This window comes from Helicoverpa armigera, chromosome 19 (assembly GCF_030705265.1).
Source record: "Helicoverpa armigera isolate CAAS_96S chromosome 19, ASM3070526v1, whole genome shotgun sequence".
Taxonomy (NCBI): Eukaryota; Metazoa; Arthropoda; class Insecta; order Lepidoptera; family Noctuidae; genus Helicoverpa; species Helicoverpa armigera.
In genome coordinates, this window is record NC_087138.1 from 2,440,425 (window position 1) to 2,456,003 (window position 15,579).

Here is a 15,579-nt window from a genome sequence, read left to right on the forward strand (position 1 = left end):
AAACATCTTGAGAAAACCTGAGACTTTCAAGTCCATTTTGAGCCAGCGTGGTGATCAATGCTCAAAACTTCTCTGTATGAAAAGGCTTGCCCTGTAGCTGGCAGTCCAAATTTCATTACAATCTTTATATTCTACGTTTATGTTCTTTGGTCTTTTATAAATATGTTTTTTTCGATAAATATTCGAACTTACGAGCAGACTGAACCCAACCACCAAGGGAATTAATATATACAATCCGAAAAATATAAAACATGGCGACATTATTTATACCTTTGCTCAAACTATAGCAGTTGTTTTTTTTCATGAGTTTAAATACATTTGTATAATGATACGCTCATGACAAATGTTCATATTGATTGTATCTCTAAAGCGTTTGTCGACATTTTAGTAAAACATTGAATGGGTGGTGTTTAATTATTAATTCTTTCACGCTATATCCAGTTTTGTGTCGTAACTTCAAGGTTATGTTAAGCATTTCAAGAACACTTTTAAATATGTTTTGGAAATTATATGAGCTACTTATTACCTGTCTGAGGAGTATAGTTCCTTAGGGAGACGGATGGGATGGCTGGAATTAGCAAGTTTTTAATAAAACAATCAATAAGCATTTGTTTAGTTTATTCACAATAACGGATTTTTTGATCAAATGATCTTTTATTTCAGTTTTAATAAATTGTAGACACTCTTGAACAATATATTTCACATTCATACATAATTTGCACCACCAAAGCCATACTATACTAAGTGGTAGACCATACTTGAAATTCATGTCGAAAAATAATTGTGTAATTCCATTTGTCGATCATCATTTAATACAAAACTTTACAAAGGACACAACTACATTAAAAATCACCATAATCATCAAAGTCAAAGTCATCAGCTTCGTCATCCACATACTCAAAGTTAGCTATGACTCGTGTGCAAGCTAGTCTGACTTTGTTATATAATAAATATACGTCGGCTTGAAATGTTCCGTAAACACTATGTCTTGAGAGTTCTCTGTAGTCCATCACGAAGTTGTTTATTGTTATTGGCCCCTGTAATAGAAAAAAAATACATTAGATGAACTTCATCAACTAGAAAAGTTTCGTTGTAACCGCTGCTTCTGGAAATCTACGACTCGTCCCTTAGCAGTAAGGAACACGAATGAGTCCAAGATAAACGACTAAAGGGTTACGGGAACATTCGAAAAAGTTGCCGTGGTCTTGGTACTCAAAAGTATCAAAGAGTAAACATGGGTATTGCTCAATAAAAGTGTGACACTCCCTCCCGCTGCATACACGGTGGTGAAATAATCAGATGACCGATGATGTCTCATCTAAAGGTTCTGGTATATATTCCTACTTATATTATAAATGTGAAAGTTTGTGAGAATGTATGGATGTATGTTTGTTATTCAATCACGCGAAAACGGCTGGACCGATTTGATTGAAATTTGGTATGTAGATATGAATTAACACATAGGCTACTATTTATCAACACACCACGCGGGCCAAGCCGCTTGCGGAAGCTAGTCGTTCATACTTTTCTTTCCAATACAATACGCCTGGTATTGGCGATACATTGTTCGTTGGTCAATATCTTGATATTTTAACAACATTCTTCTCCAAAGCTGTATTTGGTAGTGATCCTCCATTTATAAATAATACATACCGGTTGCAAAGGACAATCAGGGGGATCAATATTAGCCATAGTTAGAGCTCTCTTCGCGCTGACCCCCGCGTGCGTCATAACGAAGCTGCAAGCGCAGTCGTCAGTGATCTTCTTGTAGAAATTGAAACGCCCATCAAATTCTTGGTATACGTCTATGTGTATCTGAAAAGGATTATAACTTTAGGAATTATTCCTATCTTTAGCAAATAAGGATCATTCCTCTCGCCAGCAAGATTTTATCAACATACGTTGAACATTCGTTTATGTAGCTATCGCTACTCGCAAAAGCTATTTTAATATACTACTTATACTATACTCAAATTATAAAGCTGAAGATTTTGCTTAAATGCGCTAGGAAATATCAGCCTTATTAAAAAAATATTTAAGTGTAAGATAGCCCATTTATCGAGAAAGGCTATATGGGTAACATCTTAGGTAGAGGTGTGAAGGCGTTACGGAACGCGGGAGAAACCACGCTCGTTTCTAAATATGAATTCTTCAATCAGACATACAGCATAAGTAGTATTGATGACCCTATCTAGTTCCATATTCATGTTGAAACAGTCATGGGTGCGGTTGATCTTCTTGCGATTGATGTTGTACATGATCTCGTACTGATCAGGGTTCTCGCATTCTATGATGTTCAGCACCAGCCATCTTCCTGGGCCCTGGAAGAGAAGAATATAGTACAGTATATTTTTGAAGAAAAAGCATAGGTACTATTATGGTAGGTAGGTAATAGGTCCAAAGGATGGTTAAAAATTTATCTAAATTAAAAGACATGGGAGATAACGTCTTTTTGACGGGCCATTTGGACATTACTCTTGTGATGATGGCAGATAGAAGAGTATGGAAGGAGAATGCGCCGAGCTTAACAAAAATTGGGATAGGAGCAGGAGAATGGTGTTGATGATGAAATATGTGACAAGATAGTCGTTAAAAATGTATTCATGACTCTTTTTGATATTTAGTCAGTAGCCGTGAATGGCTGTCAGTAGCAGTTAATGAAGTTTTTACTTTATCCGTAATTCTAGATTCACTCTTTCAAGAGGGTTTTCCAAACTTACCAGAATCATCCCACGCATAGCTACCACCAACGGAACAAACACACTGATGATGAAAATAAACAAAAAACATTTTAACATTTTACAATAACTTCGAACAGTACAACATTTTCTAGATTTGCAAGGGTTTAAATACTTTCTGTGGTATCCTATGACATGACTAGCGTACATATTGATTGTATCTCAGAAGTAAATTAATAGCATTTATCGACGTTTAGTGTAAGATTATATGTTTTTGTATTTCATTGTTTATTTGATTGTGTTTTAAGTGTGAATAGCATAATATTGGTTATGGAAAGCTATGGTCAAGCTGTTTAGTTGTTGTCGAAGGTCATGGTTTTCTGATGTCTTATAATTACTGCAAACCTTTTGTTCTGTAATACATTTATTGAAATACGTAGTATAGACTCGAGCGCCAGAATAGTCTCACAAAATTAATATCTTTAACGATTTCAATGAATTCCATAATTTTGTGTTTTGTATACTTACTGAATATTTTCGTTACATTCAAGGCATCATCAGTCTATTTCTATTTATACTTCTCATCTACTTAGAATGAGGAACCTTCGATCAACGTAGAATGTTATTAGGCATGCAGGATAGTCCTAGATCATACACGCGAAAGTTTGTATGTATGAAGGTTTGTTCCTCTTTCGTTCAAAAACTACTGGATGGATTTTGATGAAACTTGGTCTGCATATAGCTTATATATCAGAATTGCGTGTAGGTTTATCTAAATGTGTTACAACTTAGTTGTCTTGAGCTAAATGTCAATAGATTGTGACTCTGCCTCAGGTTAGTCGTTAATTCTGTATTCAGTAAGGTGGATTATACTCAAAATAAATAAAATAACTCAAATTAATGTCCAATTGTTTAAGTTTTATTTTACTTAGCAAGACCTATCATCTAGCGAATTATTAATTTTAAAAGAAATCAAAATCATCATCGTCGTCGTCATCCTCAGTTCGTTCATCGAAGTTGAGTATGATCTTCACGCAGCCCACCTTCTCTTCCTTGTACACTAGGTATGCGTTCGCCAGGAAAGTCCCATACACCCCATGTTTCGGTAATTCCGTGTAATCCATTACGAAGTTTGTTACTCTGAATGGGCCCTGAAAAATTAGTTATATAATGTGCAGTTCAGATGCTTTTCTCTATAAGTTAGGAACTAGAAAACATGCAGAGGCCTTGAACACTCGGCTAGTTCTTCTTTACTGTAACTGTTATAGCCTTTTTATCGTCCCACTGCTGGGCACAGGCCTCCTCTCACACGGAGAGGGATTGAGCATTAAGCACCACGCTTGCTCAATGCGGGTAGGTGATAGTTCTTCTTAACATTGTTAAAATTATTGTTTTAGCAATTTAACATACAGCTTCATTTTTGACATAGAAAATGCTTATAATAGGTAATCCCCACATGAAAAGCGATAGCGTAGTTATAATCCGGACAAATGAAAGATCAAGTCTAAAAGAAGTGTAGACGGTTATCCAAGATCAAATACATAGGTGTTCCTGATAAGATATAATCATCATCCTCCGAGCCTTTTTCCCAACTATGTTGGGGTCGGCTTCCAGTCTAACCGGATTCAGCTGAGAACCAGTGCTTTACAAGAAGCGACTGCCTATCTGACCTACTCAACCCAGTTACCCGGGGAACCCGATACCCCTTGGTTAGACTGATGTCAGACTTATTGGCCTCTGACTACCCGTAACGACTGCCGAGGATGTTCAATGACAGCCGGGATCCTGTTAAGATATAATAATAGTAACTAATTTAACCACTAACCGCTGGTAAGGGACAATCAGGCGGATCATAATGGGCATTAGCAAGAAACCTTTCCATGTTCTCCTTAGCATATTTTTTGAGGAAAGTACATGTGCAGTCGCTCTCTATTTTCTGGTAGAATTTGAAACCACCATCCAGCTTTTGGTACGCATCTACAAAGCCCTGTAATGATTAATACACGAATTAATTTAGGCTTTGGCCATGCTCATTGAAATAGTTTCATACTTCTTCTTGCTCTGTTCCCAATTTCATTTGAGATTGGCGAAATTATGTCTCACACCCACAGTCCTCTGTATCAATCATCATTCTTACATTAACTCCCATATTCATTATTCCTTCAATTTATAGCAACCTATTCATTTCTTTTTCTGTCAACCTCTTTTCCTCCATTCATCCACAATCATGCCTAACACACTCATTATAGTCTATGTTTCATCGCGTTATTACTATTCTTCTTCATATGATGTATCATAATTCGTCTTCATGCCCTGTCGCCAATTTTAATTGACGTCGCTATTACGTCTTCCGCTTCTATTCCTCTTTTTCAAGCATCATACAAACATTCCATCCCCATTTATTCATGTCATCTCTCAGACAATCCATCCTTTTTCAATCTTCTGATCAGAAATACTTACAGCATATGAGAAGTTGAGTTCATTATCGAAGTCCATGCTTATGGTGAAGGAGTCATGGGTGCGGTTGATCTTCTGTCTGGAAATGTCGACTGGCCAGTATAGCTCCGGGTTGTCACAAGGTACTATGTCTAGTACTAGCCATTGTCCTGGGCCCTGGAATCACCTCCAATGATTTAATTATCTGATGGGGTCTCATTTTTACTAGGCAGACGTTGTTATCGCAAATATATTATATTTTTAAACTCAGTCGTAAAAATTGGGGTTGGCACCGTGGTTCTTAAACGAATAGACTGATTTCAATGCCTTTTTTTTTAAGATGAAGCTGGTGTTCCAGCAGGGATTTTTAGACCTGTGTCATCATACCCGCTAATTTGTTCTAATCTATTTTGAATTTTATAGTTTGCTAACTTAATGATCTGCTCATTTACCAGCATAAGACCCCGAAATCCAATCACAACTGCTATACCCAAGATCGCCGATGAAACCAAAACGTATTTTAACATCTTCCATGAACTTCGATCCAAAAGGACCCGTAATACATTTGCACAGACTTAAATAAACTCACATAACAATAGTCCATGACATGTCAAAGGTACATATTGATGGTATCTCTGTAACAAATTCATAATATTTATCACCTATTAGAATTTGATCGTAAGCTCGATAGTTCAGCGGTCATTCTTTCACGCTATTTAAAAGTTGTTTACTGAAAAGAGAAATGGAATACGTCATTGTTGTTCGTCATCTGCTTTGCCTTTTTCTAATGTTAGGGTCGGCTTCCAGTCTAACTGGCTGCCAGACTAAGTACCAGTGTGCCACATAGAGCAACTGCCTATCTGACCTTCTCAACCCAGTTAGTTACCGGGCAACACGATACCTGTGACTGGAAAGACTGCTGACCTCCGCAACCCAGTTTGTTATCGCGAAACAAGATACCTCTAACTGGAAAGACTGGTTGGAAGAAAAGAAAGCCATGAACTTTCTGGTTTCTGACTACGTTACTTGTAACGACTGCAATAAACGTTCCAATGACAGCCGGGATCCTCCAATTTATGGTGGCTGCCGCCGAAATACGGAGAAACTCGTCATTAAAGATGGTATGACTACCTTCCCCTTATTTACTGTAACATTGTTGGACTTTTGGTACTAATGCTTTTCTAGTCCATTGCTAGTGTCACTCCTTATCCATTGAAAAATGTTTTTTTTTATTATTGGGGAATCATCAGATGATATATCCCTATCGCTGTGGCAGCGGCGGCGTATTTTTAACTAAAAACGCACGCTTATTTACGGTAGGAGGTTTTACTATGTATTTTCATTTCATTTAATGTTGATACTAGGTAACCCCTAGTATCGGGGCTGCGGGTTGTTCGAAAGAGATGTCGCGGCCCTGGTACACAAAAGGCCTATGACGGAACACGACGGTTTTTAGTCAGTAAGAATCTGACACTCCCTCTCCGCTGCTAACCCACAGCGGGAGGGGTCATTTGATGATTTTTGTCGTCGAAAAAAAAAACCCCTAGTATTAGAATGACAAAGTTATTATTCTCTATTTATGTCTACGTTTAATTTATCTAGATAGTGATCAGCTGAAATTTGCGCGTTCAAGCAAACCGAATAACTCTTGAGTTGAGTTGAACTGAACGAACAGATTTTCTGTACCTGCACCTGCACCTGCACCTGCACCGCTAGTTTCTTCTATTCGATGTTGCCATTTTGTGAAATTCAACAAGAAACCTGATATATAAAATTCTAGTTGTTATAATGGGAGTGCTCCTATCATATTAGCACCTCCACATCTCTTACTGCCTGTGTGTTTGATATTGGCGAATATTAAGTATGGTTGGAAATCTATTGTCTGTTGAAAGATGTGTGGGAGACAATGCAAACAAAATCCTTATTTGTGAGTTTATTCAGTTTATCAGAATTCCCTTATCCGCTCTATCTTTATTTCACATATCGATATTTCATCTACATTTGCCGTTATTTATATTTTTTATGTCTTTATTTAAAATAAAAACTATGTATTTTATTTACAAGCAACTTTCATAAAAATAAATTGAAGCTTGCGATTAAATCAACTCATGCTAGCATTTTTGGTTACACTATTTATTTAATAAAACAAATAAAGAACTAAAATAAAATAATCCAAATTGGTTTTTACAATCAAACTATTTTATTTATCATTTTTAAAAATACATGTAACACATATATTTGTAACTCCTATTCATCATCACAATCATCATCATCGTCCTCTACTTCCTTGAACTCGACATGTATCTCAACGCAGCCGGTCTCCTGCGAGCCTCTCAGGATGAACGCTCTCGCGCAGTAGATGCCGTACATGCCGTCCGAGGGCAGCTCGCTGTAGTCGAACTCGTAGCCCGTCACGTGGTACTCCCCCAGTCATCATCATCATCATCATATCAGCCATAGGACGTCCACTGCTGAACATAGGCCTCCCCTTAGATCTCCACAGATACCTGTTGGAGGCGACCTGCATCCAGCGTCTCCCTCAGTGGAGTAGAAAAAACATGCTTGTGATTTAAAGGGGTCTCACTAATTACAGTATTGAGGCAAACCCACTCTAAGATATTTAGGTTAGTTGAAGGGGGTTAGAAGTGTCAATATAGCTGTAGTCTCGAGCTCGCTGTAGCACGGGTGAGGTAAACCCACTTTAAGATATTTAGGCTCCTTGAAGGGGGGTTAGAAGTGTCAGTACAAAAAAGAAAATACTCATCATATTGGATTTTACAATCAAACTATTTAATTTTGAACAATACACATTATATATTTGTAACTCCTATTCATCATCGCAATCATCATCATCCTCCTCTACTTCCTTGAACTCGACATGTATCTCAACGCAGCCGGTCTCCTGCGAGCCTCTCAGGATGAACGCTCTCGCGCAGTAGATGCCGTACATGCCGTCCGAAGGCAGCTCGCTGTAGTCGAACTCGTAGCCCGTCACGTGGTACTCCCCCTGTGGGGTAGAAGACACATGTTTGTCATTTTAAAGGGGTGTCCCCAATTGCTGTATTGAGGCATACCCAATGAGAGATATTTAGGTTACATTAAGGGGGTTAGAAGAAGTGTCATTATATAAAATAAAATATTCAGCTCATGGTTTCAACAAGCAAACTATTTAATTTAGAACAACCTTACAATTTTGAACAATACACATAATATATCTAACTCCTATTCATCATCACAATCATCATCGTCGTCCTCTACTTCCTTGAACTCGACATGTATCTCAACGCAGCCGGTCTCCTGCGAGCCTCTCAGGATGAACGCTCTCGCGCAGTAGATGCCGTACATGCCGTCCGAAGGCAGCTCGCTGTAGTCGAACTCGTAGCCCGTCACGTGGTACTCCCCCTGTGGGGTAGAAAAAAAGGTATAGTTACCGGCACGAATCTTGAGCCTTGACCTCCATCTGCGCAGAAGTGATTTATTAGCAAAGAACCAATCCTGAGTGACGGCTATGAAGCGATGCGCTGCGGGCCAATCACCGCTTTAGCCCGCCCCCACGCCTCACTTCATACCACAAAAGGGACACAATAAATTACTTCTGCGCAGGTGACAGTCAGCGCTTAAGATTCGTGCCGATTATTATACGGCCAGGGTTTTCCAACTGCAGATATTATTACCGTGACTCCAAATACAAGGAAATGCAGGTTAGTTGAAGGGCTTTAGAATTGTAGTAGTGTGAAGAATAGTATCATCACAAATTCAAGAGAACAAGGTCTTTGTGGTTGTTCACGTTAAAACCGTCTTCTATGACCGTGATTTGAAATATCGTAGGCAATTAAATACTTCAGCGTTAAAAGTCAAGAAACTTTGCTACTAAAACATAACCCATTTTGGTGGTCAGACATTTTAGGATGTCACGAAAACTATCATAGCTAGTATTGTCCAAAATATTGATGAATGTTGACCGACCAATCTATTGGTTCGGTTCATTGATTTGAAAACACTTTAACAACGATCGAGGTTTTAGGAAATAAATGCGATACCTCTTTAATAGGGAATTCAGGTGGATCAACCCCAGCAATTTCCAAGCAATTCCTGACGTTGTTTTCTGCGTATTTATTGACGAAGTTCACGAAGCAGTCGTCGGATAACACCTGGTACTGCTTGCAACCGCCGTCTACGTACTTGCATATGTCGATGCGGACCTGGGAAATATTAAGTATAATATTTTTTATTCATGTCCCAGAAAGAGAGAGACACATAGCCTAAGGCTGGAAACAGTGCTCTGCCGACGGTCAGTGCTGACCGTACGTCCCGACCGAATCACATACAAGATCACGCTCATACCGTCAGCGTAGCTGTGTGCGCGTTCTTAGACTTTCGCAGATATAGCTACGTACTGTTTCCAGCCTTAGAGTTTTCAAGGTGGATACTTTGTATAGTTTTTCTTATTGTAATAATTATTCTCTATTTAGAGTTGCGTTGTCCTTGTTGATATATATTTGTATGCAACGACATTAACATACGCATATATCGTGTGCCCTAGCTCGTTACATTTTACAGTGTTTCTACAAAGCTATTAAGAGCTACAAAGAAAAAAAGTTTATTATTTGTCCTTTTAAAGTTATACTGAATGTTATATTATTATATTTCCTATAATAATTATGTAGACTCACTCCAAAATCACTATTAAAAGTTTCCTCCAATATAAGGTCTGCGTTGAAGCCGTCGTGGGTTCTGTTGATTTTCTTCTGAACAATATCAAACTTGAACTTGTGCACCTCCTCTTCACATTTCTTTATGAAGTGCACGCTCCATACACCGGGACCCTGGGAAGTAGTTTAAATCCAGTATATATAATGGCTAGCTGAAAGTCAACATGGCTAAAAAGAATATTACTTGGGAGATGGCGGGAGATAGAAGAGTATGCTGCGTCTATACGAAATAAAATTGGGATAGGGGGAGAAGGATGATGACGATTGATGATACACTATGGAAAAAGCGATCAATAAGTCCTTATATTTATTGTATCAAACAGTAATTAGTAACTATTACTCTTGTATATAGGAAATGTAGATGAATACAGTAACTGGGAATATAAAATAGACTGCAAAACTCTATAATCGTTTAGTTATGTTCCTGACATCTTATGAGTACGCAGTTGACGAGTCAATATTTAAGTTCATAACACTGCGGGGCTGCGGGATTGTTCGAAAGAGTTACCGCGGCCCTGGTACATAAGAGGCCTACGACGGAACACGACGGTTTTTAGTCAATAAGAGTCTGACACTCCCTCACCGCTGCTAACCCACAGCGAGAGGGGTCATTTGACGTCGTTAAAAAAAAATCCATAACACTGGAAAATGCTATTCAAATCTTACCATATCCCCCGCACGAATCACCAATGTAATACTACATAGCACACCGCAAAACAACCAATATTTCAACATCGCACTGTTTTTCTACCAAAGGGTCTCATTTACTAGACCTTCCACAAGAAATGAACCAAATATATAATATTTCAATTATATAACGTGACAAACAAACGTGATCAATGGCCATTATGATGGTATCTGATAGCGTGATGAGCTTTGTCACTGGTGATAGCCATCGTGGTCCTATCATCACTGAATTAATTCATTTTTATTGTATTGTTGTTATTTTGAGAATGCAATAACAAGGTTTTTATTTTGATTGGAATTGTTTTAGTTGTTCCGGAAGCAGGCAGGTTTTGTTGCTGCAAGTTTTGCATTGTCCTAGGTTTAGGGCTGATATTTTTACCACCAGCGGTTCCTTCCGCGTCCCGTTGGAAACCAAATAAGAAGTAGCCTGTAGCGGTTACTCGATAAATGAGGTATCTTACCTGTAGCTAGTATTTTCACGTTGCAGCAAGCAACTAAACTCTGGTATAGCTTTACAGAAGCAACGATCATCCCGCTGTCTAAATTTGTGCCAACATGTGGAAAATGATCTTTAGAATTCCGAAACGAACACAGCACATATTATTTTAAACATATACTATAGCAAATTCATCTATGCATATTCATGTATGTGAAGTTCCAGAGTCGGTCTGGGTGGACCTTTTTTGGTTTCTGTCTTTTGTTTTGACCTTCGAAAAGTGTTGATCTATCAGCCTAATTGGATTTTATATTATTGTATTTCTAACCCTATCCTTATTGTTACAGGCTAATGAACTGCGCCTTACAATCAGCCACTGCGTTGGATGAGCATACCATCGCGGCGGCCATGTTGCCTCTTGCCACCGCTTACTGTAGAAAGCTCTGCACTGGGGTCATACAATATGCTTATATGTGTATACAGGTAAGGTTTTCCATTGGTACATTATAATTAGACTTTTTAGTGTACCATAAATAGAACACCTCCCTCTTCATAGAGACAGTATTCGAATTAATCACTCTCCTCAAAGAATTTCAGAATTTAAGTGTTGGTTTCTTTCCAATATTTTACGTAGCCATTTTTAAGTGCTCACGAGACATCCGATTATTAGTATTCAAAATTGACACTTCAAATGAAATAATCTTTTTTTTTTTTGGTATCGTAAATACATAATGATAATATATTTATTTATTCGTACATACAACCTTATTCTCTCGTTCAGGAACACCCAGTATGGACAAGCCAGCAGTTTTGGGAGGCGGCTTTCTACCAGGACGTACAAAGGGACATCAAAGCTCTCTATCTTCCCAACCCTTCACATCACCAGAGAGTGCCAAGTCCTAGGTATGACATAATTATTTTTAAGCCTTTTCACACTTCTTTGGAGGAGCTATCCTCAAGGATATGTAGAAGGAAGACAATTAATAAAATCCCGGAGCCCCTAACTGACTATAATCATCCTTTTTCAACTTTTTATAGTGAGCTTCAAGTGAAACTGGTTGCAGTTGTGTTGTGTTGTGTTGGTGTTTTACATGGAGCGACTGCCTAAAATTACCTTATATAAATTACCTAAAATTATCTGAAATTACCTTATATCATGTTTGATTGTTTCAGGGACGACGAAGAGTACATATCTTTATTAAAAGCACAAGAACCGAGCGCGTTGGAGATCGCCGCTGAACAAATGAGATTATGGCCCAGCTTATCACCAGGTAATAAACTGAATATATTGGAATAAAATTAAATAAAAGTCATCACTGATATAAAAAGGAAAGTCTAATGCCTACTCTTCACGGCAAAACATGTGTCTTTTCAAATTAAGATTTTCTGCATACCATAAATGTGGAATCATATGATTTTTATCTCCTTCTTTTAGAAAAACAACGCGAGCTTATAGCAAGCGAAGAATCAACACTATACAGCCAAGCGATTCACTATGCGAACCGCATGGTGTACCTTCTACTGCCGCTAGAGGGCGCCGGCAGACGAGCCGATGTTAGAGGCGAGGAAACCGACAGGCAGAGCAATAGTATTACTAATAGGTGAGAAATAATATATCCTTTAGAAAAACGCAGGCTTATAGCAAGCGAAGAGTCAACGTTATACAGCCAAGCGATTCACTACGCGAACCGCATGGTGTACCTTCTACTGCCGCTAGAGGGCGCCGGCAGACGCGCCGATGTTAGAGGCGAGGAAACCGACAGGCAGAGCAATAGTATTACTAATAGGTGAGAAATAACCAAGGACTTTATACCCAAACAGGGCTGAAAACTATCGAAATTTATATTTACAAAAATGATCACTATTCCAACATATCAGCATTTAAAGTTTAGCAATTAAAATAATTTATAAGCAGTAAAATAAATTTTCCAAAAAATATAGTGAATGAAAATGGTGTCGATATTGACACCGAAATTCCACGATGTGTTATTTATTCGTCCTAGTTCATTTTAAATTCATTTTAAGCTCAGGTTTATTTATTCATGGTATTATCAATAGCAATTCAAGATACACGTAAAATCAAGACACGATAAATCTTTTTATATGGTGTTACCAAATATGAACTTTATGCTTAACGAAATAATGATGTAAATAAAAGAATTGAGCTATTGAAACTTGAAACTTCTTATTTATATGACGATTTGGCTTTGTCCAGTGTGGCGGAATCGGATAGCGTGGACGCGGAATCAGGTTTCGAGGAGGCAGACCCTGGTGAGGCTGGCAACAACGTCATCAAGATGGTCTCCAGATTCGTTGACAAGGTAAGTTATTCGTTTCCAAGGGGATGGGTCAAATGTTCCAATTTTAATGCTTTAATAAGTTATTTTTGGTATCGGTACTAGTCGGTAATCTCTAAAACTGCAGCTCATGTCGAATTATCCTTCTGATGATCAGCCATTTGTACCTTATATGCAGCAACGTTTTGTTTGTCGCATGCATCAGTAACATAATATGCTACTAGTGAGAAGAACTACTCAGGACCATTATATTTCAATATTAGATCTCTCTTAGATTGCCTTTTTATCGGAGTGCGCGAAGAAGTTCTGCGAATGCGGGTGCAACTCTCCAGAAACTAGTGTTATATAACGTGAGCCGTACAAGACCAATACAAAAATTCTTCCACGAATATAAAGCCTTTCCTCTCTTATTTATTACTCTTATTTACCCAGGTGTGCACAGAAGGAGGTGTTACGGCAGAACACGTGCGCTGCTTACATCAGATGATCCCGGGCGTAGTACATATGCATCTAGAAACGCTCGACGCAGTGGCACGGGAAAGTCGACGATTACCACCCGTGCAGAAGGTAAGCTTAACTATACTAACTGAGGATTTCAATAACCTATCTATCTGTTGTTTGTGTGCTAGAAATAGGAATTTTATATGAGCCCCCAAACAGGTAATGTGGAATTTCTATCTCTAGTAAGCAAGACAAAAATAGATAGTTTGCAGAAATACGACCTGAGTCGACGTTGATATTGCAATTGATGTTAACTTGTCATCTTCCCCCCAATTAATACAATATAACTTATAAAAAATACGTGACCTTCTTCTAAGTGTAAAACTAATTTAACATACCACATCACGTAGTCTTAAAAAAGGACCGGCGTTAGTACGAGGTTTAAACCATCGTTTCGAACACGGTTAAAGTTCTAAACCTGGCACTAAAGGCGGTACTTTTTAAAACCCACAATTTTAATATAAAGAGGTTATAGTCTTAAATCTTCTTTCTCTATATTTCAGCCTCGAATAGTAGCACCAGCATTAGTACCAGGAGAGACAGTATCAGTGCCGGCGTTACGCGCGTACCTCGTGTGCGACGGACGCAGTACTGCGCTGTTACCCGCAGAGGGAGCCTTGTTCCTCACTAACTATCGACTCGTGTTTAAGGGCACACCTACAGACCCTTACGGTGAGTTTATTATGTAGTACCGGCAGTGTTAGTACCAATAGACAGCATTAGTACCAGTAGAGACAGCATTAGTACCAGGAGAGACAGTATCAGTGCCGGCGCTACGCGCGTACCTCGTGTGCGACGGACGCAGTACTGCGCTGTTACCCGCAGAGGGAGCCTTGTTCCTCACTAACTATCGACTCGTGTTTAAGGGCACACCTACAGACCCTTACGGTGAGTTTATTATGTAGTACCACCAGTGTTAGTACCAATAGACAGCATTAGTACCAGTAGAGACAGCATTAGTACCAGGAGAGACAGTATCAGTGCCGGCGCTACGCGCGTACCTCGTGTGCGACGGACGCAGTACTGCGCTGTTACCCGCAGAGGGAGCCTTGTTCCTCACTAACTATCGACTCGTGTTTAAGGGCACACCTACAGACCCTTACGGTGAGTTTATTATGTAGTACCACCAGTGTTAGTACCAATAGACAGCATTAGTACCAGTAGAGACAGCATTAGTACCAGGAGAGACAGTATCAGTGCCGGCGCTACGCGCGTACCTCGTGTGCGACGGACGCAGTACTGCGCTGTTACCCGCAGAGGGAGCCTTGTTCCTCACTAACTATCGACTCGTGTTTAAGGGCACACCTACAGACCCTTACGGTGAGTTTATTATGTAGTACCACCAGTGTTAGTACCAATAGACAGCATTAGTACCAGTAGAGACAGCATTAGTACCAGGAGAGACAGTATCAGTGCCGGCGCTACGCGCGTACCTCGTGTGCGACGGACGCAGTACTGCGCTGTTACCCGCAGAGGGAGCCTTGTTCCTCACTAACTATCGACTCGTGTTTAAGGGCACACCTACAGACCCTTACGGTGAGTTTATTATATAGTACCACCAGTGTTAGTACCAATAGACAGCATTAGTACCAGGAGAGACAGTATCAGTGCCGGCGTTACGCGCGTACCTCGTGTGCGACGGACGCAGTACTGCGCTGTTACCCGCAGAGGGAGCCTTGTTCCTCACTAACTATCGACTCGTGTTTAAGGGCACACCTACAGACCCTTACGGTGAGTTTATTATGTAGTACCAACAGATTTAGTACCAGGAGAAGCCTTAGAACTAGGAGAAGAATTGGTACCAGGATAGACAGTGTCTGCGTTATGGGCGT

The 15,579-nt window shown here is 39.3% G+C and overlaps 4 protein-coding genes across 4 annotated transcripts in view; 1 reads left to right on the top strand and 3 right to left on the bottom strand.

The window, feature by feature from the left end:
* Nucleotides 1-15,579, top strand: part of LOC110382567 (myotubularin-related protein 5) — a 43,390-nt gene that overhangs the window by 12,947 nt on the left and 14,864 nt on the right. The window contains exons 10-17 of the mRNA XM_064039557.1: nt 11,297-11,432; nt 11,731-11,852; nt 12,123-12,220; nt 12,385-12,550; nt 12,581-12,736; nt 13,165-13,270; nt 13,679-13,813; nt 14,251-14,419. Coding sequence (XP_063895627.1) covers nt 11,297-11,432; nt 11,731-11,852; nt 12,123-12,220; nt 12,385-12,550; nt 12,581-12,736; nt 13,165-13,270; nt 13,679-13,813; nt 14,251-14,419 — 1,088 coding nt within the window. The remainder of the gene's footprint in view (nt 1-11,296; nt 11,433-11,730; nt 11,853-12,122; nt 12,221-12,384; nt 12,551-12,580; nt 12,737-13,164; nt 13,271-13,678; nt 13,814-14,250; nt 14,420-15,579) is intronic.
* On the bottom strand, nt 809-2,820 carry LOC110383489 (uncharacterized). Its single transcript, XM_049841614.2, has 4 exons — nt 2,721-2,820; nt 2,166-2,321; nt 1,654-1,815; nt 809-1,037 (listed from the first exon to the last, which is right to left on the bottom strand). Exons 1-4 carry the CDS (start codon nt 2,796-2,798, stop codon nt 843-845), a joined length of 591 nt encoding a protein of 196 aa, XP_049697571.2. The 5' UTR covers nt 2,799-2,820; the 3' UTR covers nt 809-842.
* LOC135118151 (uncharacterized) lies at nt 3,613-5,670 on the bottom strand. The gene is made up of 4 exons (XM_064039320.1): nt 5,567-5,670; nt 5,139-5,291; nt 4,504-4,665; nt 3,613-3,829 (listed from the first exon to the last, which is right to left on the bottom strand). The coding sequence occupies exons 1-4, from the start codon at nt 5,639-5,641 to the stop codon at nt 3,641-3,643; spliced, it is 579 nt and encodes a 192-aa protein (XP_063895390.1). The 5' UTR covers nt 5,642-5,670; the 3' UTR covers nt 3,613-3,640.
* LOC110383491 (uncharacterized) lies at nt 8,264-10,616 on the bottom strand. Its single transcript, XM_049841617.2, has 4 exons — nt 10,493-10,616; nt 9,788-9,940; nt 9,155-9,316; nt 8,264-8,516 (listed from the first exon to the last, which is right to left on the bottom strand). The coding sequence occupies exons 1-4, from the start codon at nt 10,559-10,561 to the stop codon at nt 8,337-8,339; spliced, it is 564 nt and encodes a 187-aa protein (XP_049697574.2). The 5' UTR covers nt 10,562-10,616; the 3' UTR covers nt 8,264-8,336.

Excerpts from the sequence above, each read along its gene's own strand:
- LOC135118151 (XM_064039320.1), bottom strand. The coding sequence starts at position 5,641 with ATGTTAAAATACGTTTTGGTTTCATCGGCGATCTTGGGTATAGCAGTT. Across the intron at positions 5,292-5,566 it reads GATTTCGGGGTCTTATGCTG|GGCCCAGGACAATGGCTAGT; the intron begins GTAAATGAGCAG and ends AGGTGATTCCAG. Across the intron at positions 3,830-4,503 it reads CTGATTGTCCCTTACCAGCG|GGCCCATTCAGAGTAACAAA; the intron begins GTTAGTGGTTAA and ends CTAATTTTTCAG.
- LOC110383489 (XM_049841614.2), bottom strand. The coding sequence starts at position 2,798 with ATGTTAAAATGTTTTTTGTTTATTTTCATCATCAGTGTGTTTGTTCCG. Across the intron at positions 2,322-2,720 it reads CTATGCGTGGGATGATTCTG|GGCCCAGGAAGATGGCTGGT; the intron begins GTAAGTTTGGAA and ends CTTCTCTTCCAG. Across the intron at positions 1,816-2,165 it reads TCATCAATACTACTTATGCT|ATACACATAGACGTATACCA; the intron begins GTATGTCTGATT and ends AATCCTTTTCAG.
- LOC110383491 (XM_049841617.2), bottom strand. The coding sequence starts at position 10,561 with ATGTTGAAATATTGGTTGTTTTGCGGTGTGCTATGTAGTATTACATTG. Across the intron at positions 9,941-10,492 it reads TGATTCGTGCGGGGGATATG|GGTCCCGGTGTATGGAGCGT; the intron begins GTAAGATTTGAA and ends ACTACTTCCCAG. Across the intron at positions 9,317-9,787 it reads CTTTTAATAGTGATTTTGGA|GTCCGCATCGACATATGCAA; the intron begins GTGAGTCTACAT and ends AATATTTCCCAG.